This window comes from Zonotrichia leucophrys, chromosome 13 (assembly GCF_028769735.1).
Source record: "Zonotrichia leucophrys gambelii isolate GWCS_2022_RI chromosome 13, RI_Zleu_2.0, whole genome shotgun sequence".
NCBI lineage: Eukaryota > Metazoa > Chordata > Aves > Passeriformes > Passerellidae > Zonotrichia > Zonotrichia leucophrys.
The window spans coordinates 2,241,772-2,259,160 of NC_088183.1; the positions used below are offsets into that span (position 1 = coordinate 2,241,772).

The following is a 17,389-nucleotide window of genomic DNA, read 5'->3' on the forward strand; positions in this document are numbered from 1 at the left end:
TAATTATGATTTCAGTGAGCTGAGCGTTATCACACAATGAAATCACTGGGAGCCAGGTCACTGTGGTGAAAGTTAGCACGAGGCTCTTTTGTAATCAGCCCTGAGTCATGTCTGGACATTCAGTGCTCGGTTTTGTACAGTACCAAGTGTCCCAACCTCCCTTTTTTTAAGGAAAGGTGAAGAATGGACTGTGCTTGGGGCTTGCTGGGTTTGGTATGTGAAATAACCCAATTTTTGTCCCTTCCCCTCCTTTAATGTCCCCTTAGTCTTGCTTCATAACTATTTAGAAATAAATGTCTGAGGTAATTTTTAAATGTTGAACAGTAAAGGGTTACAGCGCAGTGAGTTTGGGCTCAGGGTATCTGCAGCATCTTGAGAAACCACTTCCCTTTATGTTGGGAAGATCTTTGTGGAGGAACAGATCCTGCGTGTTCCAATGGCTGGAACTCACATTTCCACAAGTGATGGGTGCTGCTGGAAGCCCCTCACTCTGTAAATGACAAATAAAGGCTCTGGGGAAGGTGTTTGTCCAAATCCCAGCCTGCTGCAACTCAGTCCCAAACCTTTCCAGCCTATCTTTTAAAAAACCCAGCCCAAACCCAACCAAGCCAATCAATTGGTTAATTTCTACCAATTCTCACTGAGAATAAATTAATCTGTGTCCTCAAATATGTACTAGGGCCACATCTACCTGAAAGGGGAATGGTTTGTGCGGGTGAGCTGGGATGGAGGTGACAGTGACAGAGGAGCAGGGGCTGAGGGACATGGGGTCAGTGTCACTGGTGTCCTTTGGGCTGAGGGACATGGGATCAGTGTCACTGGTGTCCCGCTGTCGTTGTGTGCTCCGGGTCTATCCTGGCTCTGTCCCCGCTCTATCCCGGCCCTATCCCGTGTCTATCCCAGCTGTATCCCGGGTCTGTCCCGAGTCTCTCCCGGCTCTATCCCGAGTCTATCTCGGCCCTATCCCCGCTCTATCCCGAGTCTATCCCGGCTCTATCCCGAGACTATCCCGCTCTGTCCCGGCTCTATCCCGTGTCTGTCCCGAGTCTATCCCCGTTCTATCCCCGCTCTATCCCGAGTCTATCCCGCTCTGTCCCGGCTCTATCCCCTGTCTGTCCCGTGTCTGTCCCGCTCTGTCCCCGCTGCAGCGCTGCCCTCCGGCCGCCAGGGGGCGCGGTTCTGTCCCCGCGGCGGCGCAGGCGGAAGCGGCAGCGGAAGCGCCTCTGGCTCCTCTTCCGGGCGGGCGGCGCGGCAGCGGCAGCGGGTGAGGCACCGGGAGCTGCCATTCGCGGCCATCGGGGCCATCCGCCGCCATCTCCGGCCGGCGGGGCCTCCGCGGGGCAGCGGCGGGGAGCGGGAAGGGGCTTGGGTGGCCGGGAGCCCGCCCGGGGCCGCGGGACGGGGAGAGCTCGGGCTCCGGGGGGAGCTCGGCCTCCTCAGGCTGCGCTTCCCTGGTGCATTACTGACTTAACGCAGCCCAGCCCGCATGGGAGGTGCTAACGTGTACACTCAGAAATTGGGGAGTTGAGCAAAACCGGCCTTTAATTTAATTTATGCTCGATTTAAATTATCCTTTGCTATCCGGATCAGTGGTGCCCGGACAGGCAATCCTGTAGCGCAGTTGTCAAAGTTTAGGAAAGGCCGGGATTATCTTGGGTTTGCAGATGTGTTACCTGCACGCTGTGCTGAGGAGCGTTACTGGAGGTGCTGGAGCAGTGCGAGCCCAAAATACCCATTATTATAGATTGGTGTAAATCTGTACCAATCTATAAAAAATGAGCAGTGTGACTGCAGAGCAAGATCCAGGTGTCCTGAGCGCTGGGAACAGGGAACTTTGCAAGAACGGTCTGATGTGCACGTGTGTCCATCACAGGGTCACTGTCACCCAGGGCAGAGGCTTCAATTTACTTGAAATTCGGGATATCAGGGTTTGTTGATCAGTAGTGGGATTCAAAACAGTTGAAATTGCTTTTTTATGCCGTGGCAGCCTCTGTGGGTGTGCATGATGAAGTGTAGTGTGTATACTGTGAGCATCTCTCTAACTGCTGGGGTTTTTGGGTTTTTTTGGTGCAGCCAAAATGAAGTTCAACCCCTTTGTGACCTCGGACCGCAGCAAGAACCGCAAACGGCACTTCAATGCCCCCTCCCACATCCGCAGGAAAATCATGTCCTCGCCCCTGTCCAAGGAGCTGCGGCAGAAGTACAACGTGCGCTCCATGCCCATCCGCAAGGACGACGAGGTCCAGGTACGGCCCTGCCATAACTCAGCTTTGTCGGGGGGGTTTCAGAGCTGGGAAGGGGCTGGAGAATTCCTGAGGGAGCTGGGAAGCAGCTCAGCCTGGAGAAAAGGAGGCTCAGGGGGGGGCCCTTGTGGCTCTGCACAGCTCCTGACAGGAGGGGACAGCCAGAGGGGCATCCAGGATGAGAGGGAACGGCCTCAGGCTGGGCCATGGTGTTTCCCAGGACAAGGGAAGAGATGAGAATCTTGACTCCACGTTTCAGAAGGTTCATTTGTTATTTTATATTAAAGAAAATTATATATTAAATCTACACTGAAGAATAGAAGAAAGGATTTCATCAGAGGGCTAGCAAGGAAAGGAATGGAATGATAATAAAATATTGTGACTGGCCAGAGAGTCCGAGACAGCTGGACTGTGATTGGCCATTAATTAGAAACAACCACATGCGACCAATCACAGATGCACCTGTTGCATTCCACAGCAGTAGATAATCATTGTTTACATTTTGCTTCTGTTAGCTTCTCAGGAGAAAAGATCCTAGCAAAAGGATTTTCCATAAAATATATCTGTGACAACAGAGCTCTCCCATTGGGGTTTGCTGCAAAGAAAATGGGGGAGAAGCACAATCCTGACCCATTAAATGTTCTGTGTTAGTCATGCTGAAATTCTCAGGTCACTCATGTGTCTGTGGCTTGGCTCCTGTGCAGCTCAGCTGCTTTGTGGGATGGGCTGGCTGTCCGGGGCTGCTCCTGGAGCTGTGTGTGTGTGCTGTGTGCAGGTGGTGAGGGGACACTACAAGGGCCAGCAGATCGGGAAGGTGGTGCAGGTGTACAGGAAGAAATACGTGATCTACATCGAGCGCGTGCAGCGCGAGAAGGCCAACGGCACCACCGTGCACGTGGGCATCCACCCCAGCAAGGTAAGGGGCACCAGGGCTGCTCTGGGGGGGCTGGCACCTGGTACCAAGGAGGGGGATGCACCTGGAGGCTGCTCCATCTGTGCATCCCCAGCCTGTGGGGAATCCAGCCTGTGGAAGCTGAATCGTTGTTTAGTTTTGATTTTGTTTTTTTGGCTTTGCTTTCGCTCCACTCTGATTCAGGGTAAAGCTACAGCTAAAAAAAAAATTAAATGTTAGTTTTACTACTAATTCTCATGTGCAAACAACTCTCCTTGCTCTGCAGTGTGATTTTATTAAGGTTTATACGACGAGTATTTTAAATTTAACCATTTTAAAAAATTAACTCTGTTAATATAGTTCTAATAAATTTAACATGCTGCACATCCCACTCTTAGCACTAAAATAAGAATAAAATCTCAGTCTTTGTTCCAGAACATACAGAAATGTTTTCTAGTAGGAATATATTAATGTGGGCATAGTTGTTACAAAATCTGTGGATGCAGAATGTTTGTTAGTATAAAAATAATCACTTTGTTTTGCTTCTGCCTCTGGCACGATGGTCAATATCGGTGCAGGCTGGGATATAAACACAGGCTGGGGATGCACAGCTGGAGCAGCCCTGGAGGAGGATCTGGGGGTGCTGTGGCCAAGAGCTGGAGCTGCCCTGGCCCCCAGAGCCCCCCATGCCCTGGGCTGATCCCCATGGGCAGCAGGAAAAAATCCTTCCCTGTGAAGGTGGGGCTGCCCCTGGATCCCTGGCAGTGCCCAAAGCCAGGCTGGACAGGGCTTGGAGCAGTGGGACAGTGGAAGGTGTCCCTGCCATGGCTGGGGTGCCACTGTCTGAGCTTTAAGGTCCCTTCCCACCCAAACCATTGTGGGGTTCTGTGAATAACAAATGGAGATTGTTCCTCAAGGAAATGTTACAGTGTCATGAGGAGAGATGTGAGTTGTAACCATGTTGGAGAGGCTTAAACAGATGCTCAGAATTGTGATTGTTCTTGCAGGGAATTGTGAACTGAATATTTCTGAACCTGGGTTTAGCCTGAGGTATTTAAAGCCAGGCAAAGCCTGTTTAGATCATAACAGGAAACATTTCAAACTAAACACAAGAACTTGCCAAAACCTGGTTTGAAGCAGATGAATTCAGTCTGCTTCAGCCTTGCCACGTGGGCACAAAGATGGAAGTGTTGGTGGAAAAAATCCAGTTGTAACAGGTTTTCTGGTGTAAATGGTTGGTGTGTTCAGCAGAGGGAGGGCAGAATTATTCCAAAACATCACGACTTGTGTGCAGCAACAACATCTGAGTGACAAGGTGACATTGTGGTGGAGCCAGTGCTGAATAGCAGTGAGAAAAACAGAATTTTGTGCTGCTTCTTCACTCTGGGAAAATTTTCATTAATTGGGAACTAGACCTCAATAAAGCTTTGCATAAAGATTCTTGTTATTAATGCAGAGAGCAGAGCAATGTTTTATTACAGACTTGCAGTGTGAACAGTTTGTACCTCTGCTGAGCAAGGAGGTGGGAATTACAATGGAGACCTAAATTACACAAGGAATTAAGGAGAAAATGTGCCTGTATGGCATTTCTGGGATTTGATTGTAGTTCTATTTTCCAGGTAGTGCTTTCAGTAACACCAACAATTCCTTTGCCAGTTTGAGGAGGCAGCAGCAGGGATTGCTGGATAAATTCTTCCCTGGGAGGGTGATGAGGCAAAGGGTGCCTGGAGAAGGAAGTGTCCAGGGCCAGCTTTGGCTGCTGCCTTTGTGCTGGTGGGATCAGCTCTGGGCTGAGGTGGGTTTGGGATGGGCAGGGAGGCTGAAGTGCTGTTCCCTCTGCAGGTGGTGATCACCAGGCTAAAGCTGGACAAGGACCGCAAGAAGATCCTGGAGCGCAAAGCCAAGTCCCGCCAGGTTGGCAAGGAGAAGGGCAAGTACAAGGAGGAGACGATCGAGAAGATGCAAGAATAGCTGCCTTCCTGATTGACACCATTAAAAAACTGCTAAAATTTAATATGTTGTGTGTCTTCTTTCAAATATCTTGATGTGTCCTGCTCAGCATTTAAATATTCATACTTCTCTTTGACTTTGTAAACAATATACTAAATTTAAAAGCTCTTGGTACCTTTTTTTCACTGTTAAGAAAAACAGTTTAGAAATGCTTCAACCAACCTGAAAGAGCAGTGCAATCCTGAAACATCCATCTCAACAGTCATTGTATTTCTCTCTTCATTAGATGTGTCCATGTTTTTTTTAATATTAACATGTTAATTCTGTGCACTGAATATGTAATTAATTCAGGTCTTAGATTAATGAGGACAAAGGGGTTTATGAGCAGTGCTGACTGGTTTGGAAGGGATGGGGTGAAGCAGTCTCAGCACTGCTGGTGGTGCTGTTTTGGATGAATTTTCTGTGAGAGATTTTTCCTGGCACTTTGTATGTCCATAATTGAGAGCTGCTTGTTGAAAACATCCCTGCAGTTCCGTGAATTGACTGGCTCAGTGAATGGCCCTCTAATTGCTGCTGCAGAGGGACAGAAATTCATCTGCCTGAACAACAATGGATGCTGGCAATCGAGGAAAATTGTTTTAGAAGCCATTCATAGCCTGACAGTGAGGCTGTGTTGGGTGGACTGGGGGTGCGTTTCCTTTCGTGAAGGCTCAGGGGTTTTGTACCTCCAGCTTGTGCTGCTCAATACGAAATTTCTTAACCTTGAGTGGATGTTTGAGGAATTCCGTGAGGTTTGTTCATTACCGGGACCTTTCCAGGTACAGAGCTGCTGTGGAATCGTGTCCCAATTCCCTGAGGAGCTCAGAGCCGGTAGGAGCCTCGTGTCCGCTTACCCGGCAGCGTGTTTGGGATGGGGGTCCCAGGGCAGTCCCGATCCCACCGCAGCTCTGATTCCATCGCGACCCTTGTCCCATGAACAGCCCCGATCCCGCGGCATTCCTGATCCCATCGCGGTCCCGATCCCACGGCATTCCCGATCCCATCGCGGTTCCCATGACAGCCCCGATCCCGTGACAGCCCCGATCCCACTGCACGTGCCCCGCGCGCTCCCGCGGCCCCACGGCTCCCTCACCGCGCGCTCCCGCCGGTCCCATGACGTGGCGTGCGCTGATTGGCGGGCGCCGGGCGTGGCCGTGCGGGAGGCCCCGCCCCCTCTCCCCTCAGAGCGCAGCCATGGCGTACGGCGGCCTGGCGGTGCCCATCATCGTCATGAGCGTGTTCTGGGGGGTGGTCGGCGGCGTCCTGCCCTGGCTCGTACCCAAGGGGCCGAACCGCGGGTGAGTGACCGGGGGGGCGGCGGGCACCGGGCAGCTTCCCATCCGTGCCCCGCGGCTGTGGGGGGAGGCCCCGGCGGAGGCGGCCCCGCAGCCCTGAGGCGCCCCGAGGTTGCCGGGCCCGGGGCCGCCGCAGCCCCGCGGGCGCAGCGCTGGCGCAGCACGGACGGGCTCGGCCGCCCCGGGGGCTGCCAGAGCCGGGCGGTGCCCCCGGGGCCCCTGGCGGGTTTGGGTTTCCCCTGAGGCCCTGGCACAGCGTGCCCAGAGCAGCTGGGGGTGCCCTGGATCTCTGGAATCCCAGGTTGGGCATTGGAGCTTGGAGCCACCTGGGATAATGAAAGGTGTCCCTGCCATGGCACGGGGTGGAACGAGACGAGCTTTAAGGTGTTTTCCAACCCAAACCATTGTGTGAAAGCTCTGCAGGCAGAGCGTCCTGTGTCAAGGTGGCTCATTGTCAGGCGGTGTTTAAACAACAACTTCCTCTTTCTTTCTTTCCTTACTTGACCTTTCCTAACTTTCCACCGTTCTCTGGTTCCACACTGGGTGAGACTGGAAGGGCTGCAGAGGTGGATTTCTGGGTGAAATGTGTAGCTGAGGACAGCAGCTGGGCCTCTAAGCTGATGCTTTTCCTGCAGTGGTTGTGGCTGCTCAGATTAAAAAGCAGACAAGTTTTTGTCTTTCTCTTTTCTCTAGGAGATAATGGCTTCTTAATCTCTCTCCCTCTCTCTGACACTCCCTCTACTCCACAGGTACCAGCTGTCTTTTCTCTCAGTTCTTTATCTAAACCCTCAATATTCCTCAAGCTCTGATATTCCCTGCCTCACTTCCAAAGCTGATGTGTTTCATGCCTGGAAACCTGCCTGTCCTCAGAAATACCTTGGAAAAAAGGCTTCCAGGCATGGGAGTGTGGGAATTCTGTGCCTCACCAACAGAAGTTACTGACCTCCCATGACGTTTTGTTACTCATTTGGAGGAGGAAATACATAGATGGAAATGCCTTTTTATAATTTTGAAATAAAAAAGCCCACTCCATTTTGCCACTGAGTTCCATGAGCTGCAGAATATCTCATTTCCTCTCCTTCCATTTCAAACCCATCTGTGTGTGTGTAGCTGCAATTTCAAGAGCTTGATTCTTCCTTCTTTTCAGCTTTCCAGTGGTTTCTGACACAGCTGTGTTTCACCAAGAAAAGAAAATTTTACACTACAGCTTTGAGGTTTTATTTTGTATTCAGTTTATAAACCCCCTCATGCATCATATAAAATTAAAAGTGACAATTTGACACTAAAACTTTCTTAGAATTCTGCAAATGGAGAAAGTGTGCATCCAGACTGATGTTCTGGACACTGCATCAGGTTTTGCTGCTGCTCACAGTGATTTTGTTCCATGCAGCTGTGAAGTGTTTGGCAGAGCTGTGTCAGTCCTGCAGATCTGAGCTCTGCAGTTCACTCAGCTGGAAGAAGCCAGAACATTCATGTTGAGTCATCTTTCATATGATCAAAGTTGAGTTTGCTGTGGGGTTTTCTCTGTGGATCCTGTGCTCAGTCACAACACCACAGCTGATCACCTTTCTCCTTCCTCTTGGCAGAGTTATCAACACCATGCTGGTGACCTGTGCTGTCTGCTGCTACCTGTTGTAAGTACAAACACTGTCCTGCCCACTCCTTTTGGAATCACAAGTTCCTTTTTTACAGCCTCAGAGCAGTCAGAGGCTTTTTGAATGTGTCACAGAGATCTGGACCTGTTCTTTCACAGCTCTTGGAATTCTGAGTTCTAAAGGCCTTCAGTGTGCTGAAGAAATTTTCCCATTAGAAAATGCTGAATTAGAAAACCTGAATTCCTCCTCTGACACATGGCTGTGAGCTGTCCTTGCATGGACTTGCTGTTCCTCCTCTCCAGTTCCCTTCCTCATTTGTTCACAAGTATAATGACAAATTAAGATTTTCCTGATTCTTGGGCTTTTTTTTTTTGCCTTTTCCCTTTCCACTTTATATTTAATTCTAACTCAAACCCACTGAACAGCTTTGCTTTTAAATTCCTTGAATATATTCTCAAAATCTGGTTGAGTGGTGGGTGGGAAAGCTGCTGCATGGTGGGCTTTGATATATTAAGACAATTTCTCTTTAAATGCACAGTGTATTTTGTATTTTGAGGCTGCCTCCTTTCTGTAGGAGATTCAGTAGCAATTCCAAAGTGACTTGTTGAGAGCTCCTCATATAATGTTTTTTATCAGGATTTAAGCCAGCTTAGCTGGAGACTGCAAGACAAATCTTGCACCTGTTTTTCTCTCCTTTTTCAAGACTGTGGAGACTGATCTTGTAAAAAACTGCTGTGCAGAAATAACTTTGAAAGAATTTGTTATGGAGAGTAAAGTGGTAAAAATCTGGTTTATCTTAAGGGTTAACTTGTTATAAAAATTATTATTTGGAGTTCCATTTGAACCTGAGTGGTATTTGTACTTTCCTGAACTATTTAGGCATTATTTATGCTATTCAAAGGAATTGAATATGAATATTTGGAGAAATGCACCTCCAGGAGAGGCCTGTTGGGTTAACAACTGACACAGGTTTGGTTTAGGTTAATAGTGTGATACTCAGGGTTAGTATCACTTTATACTCTAGAAAATTTATTTCTATTCAGAGTATTTCATATGTGAACTCCTAAGAATTCACTCTTGCTTAACTGCAAAAGTCCAGCAAACTTGGCTCTGTTTTGTATGCACAAAAATGTTTAAATTTAAGTTTTGCTGAGTGAATATAGAAATTTGAGAATTTATGCAAGCAGCTTGAATTTGGGGTTGAAATTTGGGAATCTCAGTGCTGTGAAGGTCTCCTTGCCCTGCACATGAAGTTTGTGGCAGCCCAGTCTCATAACAATTTTTTGGTGATTTTTACTGGGTTGCTGCATTTATGTTTCAGTAAATTGGGTGGTTTTAATTAGGAGAAGGGTTGAGCTTTCTTTTGATTTTATTTAAAGTTCTCACTTGGGTTTTTCTCCAGAAATTCTGTCCCACTCTTGTAAAACCCTTGAGGTTTGATGTTTGTATTGTTTGAAGGAGAATTTTCCTTGAAGCAGAGGCTGTGTGGCATCTGCAGCATCCTCTGGGTTGTGATGGGAAATGTATTTCTTGTAGAATTTCTTAACTTTGGCTAAATTCTGTGAACTCTTCAGATGTACAGTGGTGTGTGACTTGTAGGTTTAGTTGATTATTTTATCTAAACAGACCCATTATAAAGCCTAATGTTATTATCATGTTTTATAAACTGCTCCTGTGTGTCCAGGGGTTCTTTGCTAATTTTGTGGGCTCTAACTTCTTTTCTGAAACCCAAATTTCCTTTGGCTTTTTCCAGTTATACTTTGGGGGAAAAAAAAGGCAGCAAAATCTTAGGATATTTTCAACCATCTGTAGTTGTACCCAACCACAGAAATTGCATTTGTGATGTCTTCTTGCCAGAATGCAACAAAAAGCAGATTTTTCTCATCGTGTTCCAGACAGAACTTGCCTCATCACAGAGTCTTTCATTTTTTATTTGCTCATTTATTCTGTATAAGATTGTAGAAGAGCCCTCTTTGGAAAGGACCTCAAAAGATCTGGTGCAACCTTTTCCCTCTGTTTTATTCAAACATATGGAACTTTACTGTTCTTGCATTCTTTTCCTTTTGGGGACGAGGCACTGAAAACATTTGAGACCCTAATTTTGGGTGGTTAAAGAAAGAGATTAATTTTTCATTCAGCCTTGAAAGAAGCCCAAAGAATTGTTCCTGAGATTTCTTCATTAGATTTGTTAGGATAAAATCATTTCTGCTGCCCCAGGTATTTGTGTGTCCTGAGCAGTGCTGGTGCTGGTCTCTGTTCCTTTGTACAGCTGTTCAGTCTCTGCCAGAGCTGCTTTTATACTCTTTGAGTCACCTTTCCAGTTCAAAAACAATTTCCTGTCTTCATTAAACACCACTTGATTAATAAATTGGTTTTCACTGAAATTAATTAGCAGTCAATACATTTCAACTTAAAGCTGTTCCTTCTGTATTTAGATTTAGCAGTGATAATTTGAATAACCATGTTAATTACATGGGGTTCATTTGGTTGTTCTGTGAAAAATATTTGCATCTGATTTGTGTACAGCTCCTGTACCCAGCAGCCTTTTGAAGAATAAACCATTCTCAGGAACCTCATAAAATCTAAGGCAAAGTCCAAGGAGTTACTGCTGCAGAAATTAGAGGTTACACCATATTCTCAGGTACTAAATCTATTTTGCTGTGCACAAAGCAGTTCCTGAACAGTGTCATCATGTCCTAACAGAGGACAGGGTGCTTGGAAAATTGTATTATTTGCTGCTGATTCGAACAGGATTAAAATATGGATGCCCAAATTGACATTTAAACAGAGATAGCAGGACCTTAATTTGTAACACGAGCACAGACAGATGGCAGTTGTGGTGGGAAGACCTTTTAAAAAAATCTCTGCTACAACAGAAGGGACTTTAATTTCCTTGTCTGAGCTGGATAATTACCAGTAACTGTTCTAAGTGGGATCTGGTAGAATTTAAGGACCTGTGGGTGGCTCGGATGCTTTTAGCAGCTCTGGAACATTGCACCTTGGATACAGAGGTTTGTTTTACTCTGAATCCACTTTGCTGGATTGTTGTATAAAGCAGCATCACTGAAGCAAAGCATGGGAGAAGCTTTTCCATGAAGGCCAGGCAGTTGCAGCCTTAGAGCTGCTTTGAATTGCTCACGCTGGCAGGGGAGGGCTGTGCTGCAGCCTGGCTGTCCTGAGGCCCCAGCAAATCAAGAAATGCCTTTTAAACCTCCTCACTGTTCCCCAGGCCTGCCCCCACAGGCTGAGCTTCCCAATGTGCTCCCAGCTCGTTTCACTCACAGCCCTGCTGGGCCCGAGCTCGGGAGGTGAGGGATTCGTGCAGGGAGTTCCTTCCTGCTCTGCTAACAAAAGGAATAAATGTGCTTTACCAGGCTTCTGGTGTTCTACCCTCCTCCCACTTGTGTTACTTCAGGATGCTGGAGGCAGATGGCACAGTGTCGGGTTTTCGGCTGTTTGAGGGGCCTGGAAAGGCCCGGGGTGGCCTTGGGGCAGCCCGCGTATCGAAGGACGAGAAGAGGCTTCAGTTCTTCTTTTGGTTTTTATGTTTATTAATTGTTTATCTAAAAGATTTTCTTTCAGCCCGACAGAGCTCTGCTCAGCAGCCAGCCATGAGCACACTGTGCTGCCCTCCGGACAGCCACCTATCTTTATACCCATGGTTACGTGTACAATATTTATCATTTTTCCCCAATACCATTTATTCTTATTGCCCGGTGCACTTTTAGTAACGGCCAATCCTAAAGTGCCACCATCACCATAGAAGATGGAGGAGAAGAAGAAGAAGAAGAAGGACAGGACACGCCCCAATTCCTCCATCTTACTTCTCTAAACCCCCCTGTACAGAAATCCTAAACCCTGTGTCTCACCCTCTAATTAACCAATCCCTTCACCATTCACCCCGGTGAAACCCTCCTGTCCTCATACAGGTGTCGTCTCCTGTGTAGGGTCAAAGTCCAGCCACCAGACACTTCTGGAACATTCCAGGACTCCCGAGCCCCCCAAGGGTGGTCTCGGTGGCTCAGCACCTCAGGACTCAGATCCTGAGATCCCACAGCACAGTGCTCCTTGGATCTGAAAAATTAACCCTCACTAAAGAAATCCCCTGATCATTTAACAGCTAATTTGCTATTCTCTTAAGTAGATTTAACATCGTGGGCTCAAAATACATTGTTGTCACTGCTTTGGACGGCAGAGTAGAAACGTGTCAGCCTAAAGGTTTTTGGCTGCTCTCAGTGGTGTCTTGCTGATGTTTTAATTCCTCTGTAGAGCCTGCTATGTGTTCCAAGGCTGCTGTGACTGATGGGCTGCTGCAGGCTCAGCTCCTTGGTTTAGCTGGAGTTCTACCCCCTGCAAAACTGCACAGAATTCTTGGTAGATGTGAGGAGGATTGATGTGTTTTCTTGAAGCCTGAGCCACAGCTTTGCCTCCGTGGCTGTTGCAGGCAGCCGACCTGCACTTGGTTTGCTGGTCAGAGCATCAAGGTTTGTGTGGAATTTTCCATGACTGCCTAAGCACTCTGATACATTTGTGGCAGCTCCCATTACAAAGCTGCTCTGCTTTTTCTCCTCCTTACAAAGCATTCTAGAAATAGCAGACAGATGAGCCAGTGTGTTCACTAAATGTGTTTATATAGTTAGTATTTAACATAGATTTAAATCCGTGGAAGCATCCATTGCTTTTTCTGATTCTTGTAACGTTTACAAAGCAAATATATCTTTTAAGAGTGGAATATTTATTTCTGTTTAGCTTTCCTGGATATTTTCCACAAACTACATTCCTCTTGTTCTCAGTTCTGGCCATTATTGGAATCGGTATCCCAATATAACCAGTTAGATGGTGCCTAGGCCAGTTCTGACCTTCGCTGCTGGGCCAGAGGCAGCGCTGCGGTGTTTCACCCCAGTGGTACCTTGGCTGGCGGCAGAGTGCAGCAGGGCACAAGACAGGACTCCGTTCTCCTCAGGAGAGAGCTTCTGGCGATGGTGAAGAAAAGAAGGGAGCGGATTCTGCTAGAAGGTAGCCAGATGTTTATTCCATGAGTACAGATACGTCTGCACTGGGCCACTGCTGGTAACAGAATGAGGCCGCATGGTCTGATTCACATTTTAAGCTCAGGACAGGGGAAGGGGAGGGGACAGGTGAGTTACCAACCAGGTGAAAGGGGGCAGGGTCTCAAGGGAGGATGACACTTAAACAGGCCAATGACCCCCAGGCCTGAGGAGCATCCTTTGAAATCGACGAATCACACGACACCTTGCTGGTATGTTAGCCTGATTGACAGGGCACACTCAGCAAGGGGTGAGGGGGAAGGGAGAAGGGATAGGTACACATGGGAAGGGCCCCGGACGTTTAAAACCGGACATTGCAACACACCACAACAGGCCATGGCTTCTGCAGTGTTAGTTTGTGCTGTGCTCCAGTGACAAGGCTGTGTGCTGATCATCTGGGGTTTGTGTCATATTGGGGTTGCTCTTGTGGGGTTCTTTTTTTGTGTTCTTTTGTCCCCTTTTGCTCCAGGACCCCTGTGCAAGGTTTAAATTCACTTTTGTTAAACCTCTGAAAAATATACCATGTCTGCAAGGTTGTTGTGCACTGAGAGGCAAATGAGAGAGAGGATGTTTGTCAGAGGTTGTTGTTTAAAGGATGCTTCAAAGGCACTGAAAAAAGCTCTTGTCTCTTTTATGTTTTCAGCTTCTGAGCCCCCAAATACCTGAGTTTCATGTGTCTCAAAACACTTTTCTATCAAAAGAGAGGTGTGAGGGCAATGCTAGCAGGTGGGTTTGTGTTGCTTCCAGTTGAGCAGGACCATCTATTTCAGCTGCAGAATGATTTGGTGCCATAACTTCATTGCTGGTCCTTGTGTTTGACCTTGAGTAGAATTTTTATATGAACCTAGACCTTCCTAAAATAGCCTTTTCTTTGATAGTCCTGGTGTTTGGAGAACCTTCCATTGTCACAAGCTGTCCTTTGGCTGATTTGTCTCTGTTGGCTTGGGGGGTTCTCTTGCAGCTGGCTGATTGCAATTCTGGCTCAACTCAACCCTCTCTTTGGGCCTCAGTTAAGCAATGAAACAATCTGGTACCTCAGATACCACTGGCCTTGAGGATGTCTGTGCTGTGCTGCAGCTCACTGACAGGTGAGTATGAGCAGATTTATTGATATATTTGGTGTGTTAAAGCTCAGGAGAGATTGAATGGTAATGTGAGCAGTGTGATCAACCAGTGTAGCTCTTTGGTAGGAGGAATTTGTCTTTCTGTAAGCTGCAACAAAACATTTTGGATGTGAGTTCTTGACTGGATACATGAAAAGCTTGAACTGAATTATTGACAGTCCTTTTTCTTTCTATGCTGTTATGTAGTGCTGTGTTCAGGGGTTTGTAAGGAGAACAAAACATTACTTCCAAAAAAAGATACAATTGAACTGGGTAACATAAGTGGATTTCCTAATCTTTACCAATTGTTAAACCTCTCCTCAAGCCTGCTACCATTTCATCTAAGACCTGTCCTGATTTCCAAGGCAACACAGCATTGCCCTCATTCATCTGGGAAGTTGCAATGGGAGCTGCCATTAGAATGTTCTTTATCTCCTGAGCTCACAGCTTGATGGTTTATTTTGTTTTTAATGACAGCCTGTGTGCAGCTTTATTCCCAGCTGAGCCTGGTGCTTGCTATCAGGGCAGTGCTGCTGGAATGTGGTTCTTGCAGTTCCTGGGCTTTTTGACAGGGCCAGCACAAATAAAGTCTTGTACCAAGAGTACCTTGATGCTGCTGGGCTTGTTCAGGAGGGCAGCATTTGGAATTGAAGGTTCAAATGAAGGAAATGTGGAAACAAGCAGCCATGATTATAGTTTTTAAGCTGGTAACTGAATAATTAAACACATTTTGTGTTGGTGCTTGTACAACACAGTCTCAGCTCAGTGCAGCAGGCAGTGAGAGCTGATGTTGCAGCTCTGTTAAATGCTTTCTGGGAGGTGTCCTGCACATTTGCTCCCCAGTTTCAGAGAAGGTTTCCTGTGAGCTGGGCTGTTGGCAGACTGGCCTGTGTGTGTGTCTGCAGCTCCTTTGAAGCACCAGGCAGAAGCTGAAGGTAGACTTGGCCCTGCTTCAGCACCAGGCCTGTAATTAGCCAAGTCAGTCAAGCAGAATTTCCTGGGAGCATTTTCACTGCTTGGGTGCTAACATATAATTAGTTAGCTAAAACAGAGAACAGTGTGTTTTGGTAATGGGCACAAAGATCCCTGAATCCCATAGGATGATTCAGTTGCCTGGGATCTGAAATTGGAGTTATCTGGACAGAAAAATTGGGTTTTGTGGTCTGTGTTGAAACCAGCAAGGACAGGCAGGAGCTGAGACACAACCTCTGGATTCCTGCTAACAGAACCAGGCCCTTCCCCTCCATTCCAGTGAAGGATTTTCCAGAGAACTGGAATTAAATTTGTACCAAGGAAGAGAGGGAACCTGTGTGTTTGAAGCTGAGTGCAGTTTCTGAGGAACTGTCATTTTTAAACTTATTAATGGAGCATTTCAGCCCTGCACAGCACATGCTGTTTTGTTACATGAAGGAGTTTGTTTTAACCTTTCATCTGATTTTATTGGCTTGATTTTGGAATAAAATTAAGATTGTTGCCTCTGAAAAGGAAAGGTTTAGAAAAGTAAAAGCATTTAATAACCCTAAAATATCTGTTCTTTGTTGTTTGAAATGTGCTGTCCCAGGTCACAGCACTGCAGTGTTTGAGTGCTGGTGCAGGGCTGAGGTGCTCCATGTCCTGTCCTTGCTCCTGTGGAGTTTGTGCCTAGACAGGAGCTGGGAGTGAGATTCCATCTGATCAGAGCTGGGATCTCTCTCTGACACTGCATGGATTCCCAGCTATTTCTGGGTTTTGAGCTGTGCTTTTCCAGCATTCAGGGGAGATGTACTATACTTGTTTCTGCCTCCTGTTCCTTTCAGTTGAGGTTTGTGTGGATTAGTGTGGAAAATGCAAAGAAAATGAAGTGCTAACTCCCAAAGTGGAAAGATCCTTAAAAATAAAGATGATTAAAGCAAACCCATTTTACTTAACTGAGCAGCCTGAAAATGCTCCAGTGAGCTCCTCATGTTCTGCTGAGGATCTCTGCATGTGCTGGCTTGATTGATCTGTGCCAAATCCCACAAGTTTGCTCTGTGTTTTCAGGCAGCCTCCCTCCCATCCAAGGGATGATTTTCTGGCAATTCACTTGATGCATCCCCAAGTCAATGGCTTGGATGGCAGCGTGCAGGAGCTCACAGAGCTCTGTAGCCATGGTAAATCCAGGCTGTGCACTCTCCCAAAGTGTGATCCAGCAGTGCCTTTTCTCCTTAGCTTGGTGAATTCCCAGCCTGTGTTCTCAGAGCAGGAACTGCCTTTGTGCAAGTGGAGAAGGGCTCTCATCCAGCTCGCTGGGTGCTGTTACAGCAATGAAAACATTGGAGGGAAAGAGTTGTTCTACCAGCTTATAATGTAACTAAAACTGCTTGCAGTAAGTTCAGAAATGAAACTGCCAAGCAAACATCCCCACAGATGAATTATCTCCAGTTCTTGACCACTGCTCAGTGCATTTGTGGAGTGGAAATAGCTGTGCTTAACAGCCAGGCCTACAATTAGCAAGCTGTGTCCATGAAGGAATAATGAAGGTGCCTCTTGCTTTGCAGGTGCAGAGGAGATGAAACCTGCAGTGACCCAAAGGTGCCCTTTCTGGAGCTGTTGGACACGAAGCCTGCAGTAATGCCTTAACCTTTCTAACGTTCTTCAAGTGGCTTCTTCAAAGTCCTGTGGTTTTTCTACTATTCCATTTAACAGAGTGCCTAATGCAATTTATACTCCTCTTTGGTACTGTCCATTTTGACTGTTAACTCCAGATGTGATGAAAATTTCTATTTTTTACGGGGCATGGAATCACATTTCCTGTTCACTTTATCTGTAATAACTCTTTATATTTGCAGGTCTTAGCTTGTCTGTCATTGTGCTGTTCACCCCTGTTCTGTTTGCACTGGACAAAAATGTGTGCAATAAACTGTGTGAGGAGAGGACAAGCAGTGGTACCATGTGCTGATGGTGATTTTTTTTTTTTTCCCAAATTAATTGTATTCTTGAGAAATCTGGCCTTAAATTTCTCATGCCTGGAAATAAAACTAATCCTCTGCTTGATACAAAACGTTCTCGTGCCATGTTTAACTGTTATTTGTCTGTGGGTTTAATTGGATACTTGGAGTTGAGCTGAGGATGTTTACATGATGTGGATAAATTGTAATGAAGTTAAATAGCAGGAATAGATGGGGAATTGTTGCCTGTATTGAGACCTCTGGGGTAGATCTATAATAGGATTAAACTTGCAATTTAAAATTGCTGAAAGGTGCAGG

General features: G+C 46.7%; 2 protein-coding genes across 2 annotated transcripts; both read left to right on the plus strand.

The window, feature by feature from the left end:
* The first annotated feature begins 1,161 nt into the window (after positions 1-1,161).
* On the plus strand, positions 1,162-5,149 carry RPL26L1 (ribosomal protein L26 like 1). Its single transcript, XM_064724855.1, has 4 exons — positions 1,162-1,264; positions 2,074-2,246; positions 3,019-3,159; positions 4,978-5,149. The coding sequence occupies exons 2-4, from the start codon at positions 2,079-2,081 to the stop codon at positions 5,104-5,106; spliced, it is 438 nt and encodes a 145-aa protein (XP_064580925.1). The 5' UTR covers positions 1,162-1,264; positions 2,074-2,078; the 3' UTR covers positions 5,107-5,149.
* Positions 5,150-6,281: 1,132 nt separating this feature from the next.
* On the plus strand, positions 6,282-17,184 carry ATP6V0E1 (ATPase H+ transporting V0 subunit e1). The gene is made up of 4 exons (XM_064725097.1): positions 6,282-6,422; positions 8,006-8,053; positions 14,024-14,150; positions 16,682-17,184. Exons 1-3 carry the CDS (start codon positions 6,319-6,321, stop codon positions 14,115-14,117), a joined length of 246 nt encoding a protein of 81 aa, XP_064581167.1. The 5' UTR covers positions 6,282-6,318; the 3' UTR covers positions 14,118-14,150; positions 16,682-17,184.
* The last annotated feature ends 205 nt before the right edge of the window (positions 17,185-17,389 follow it).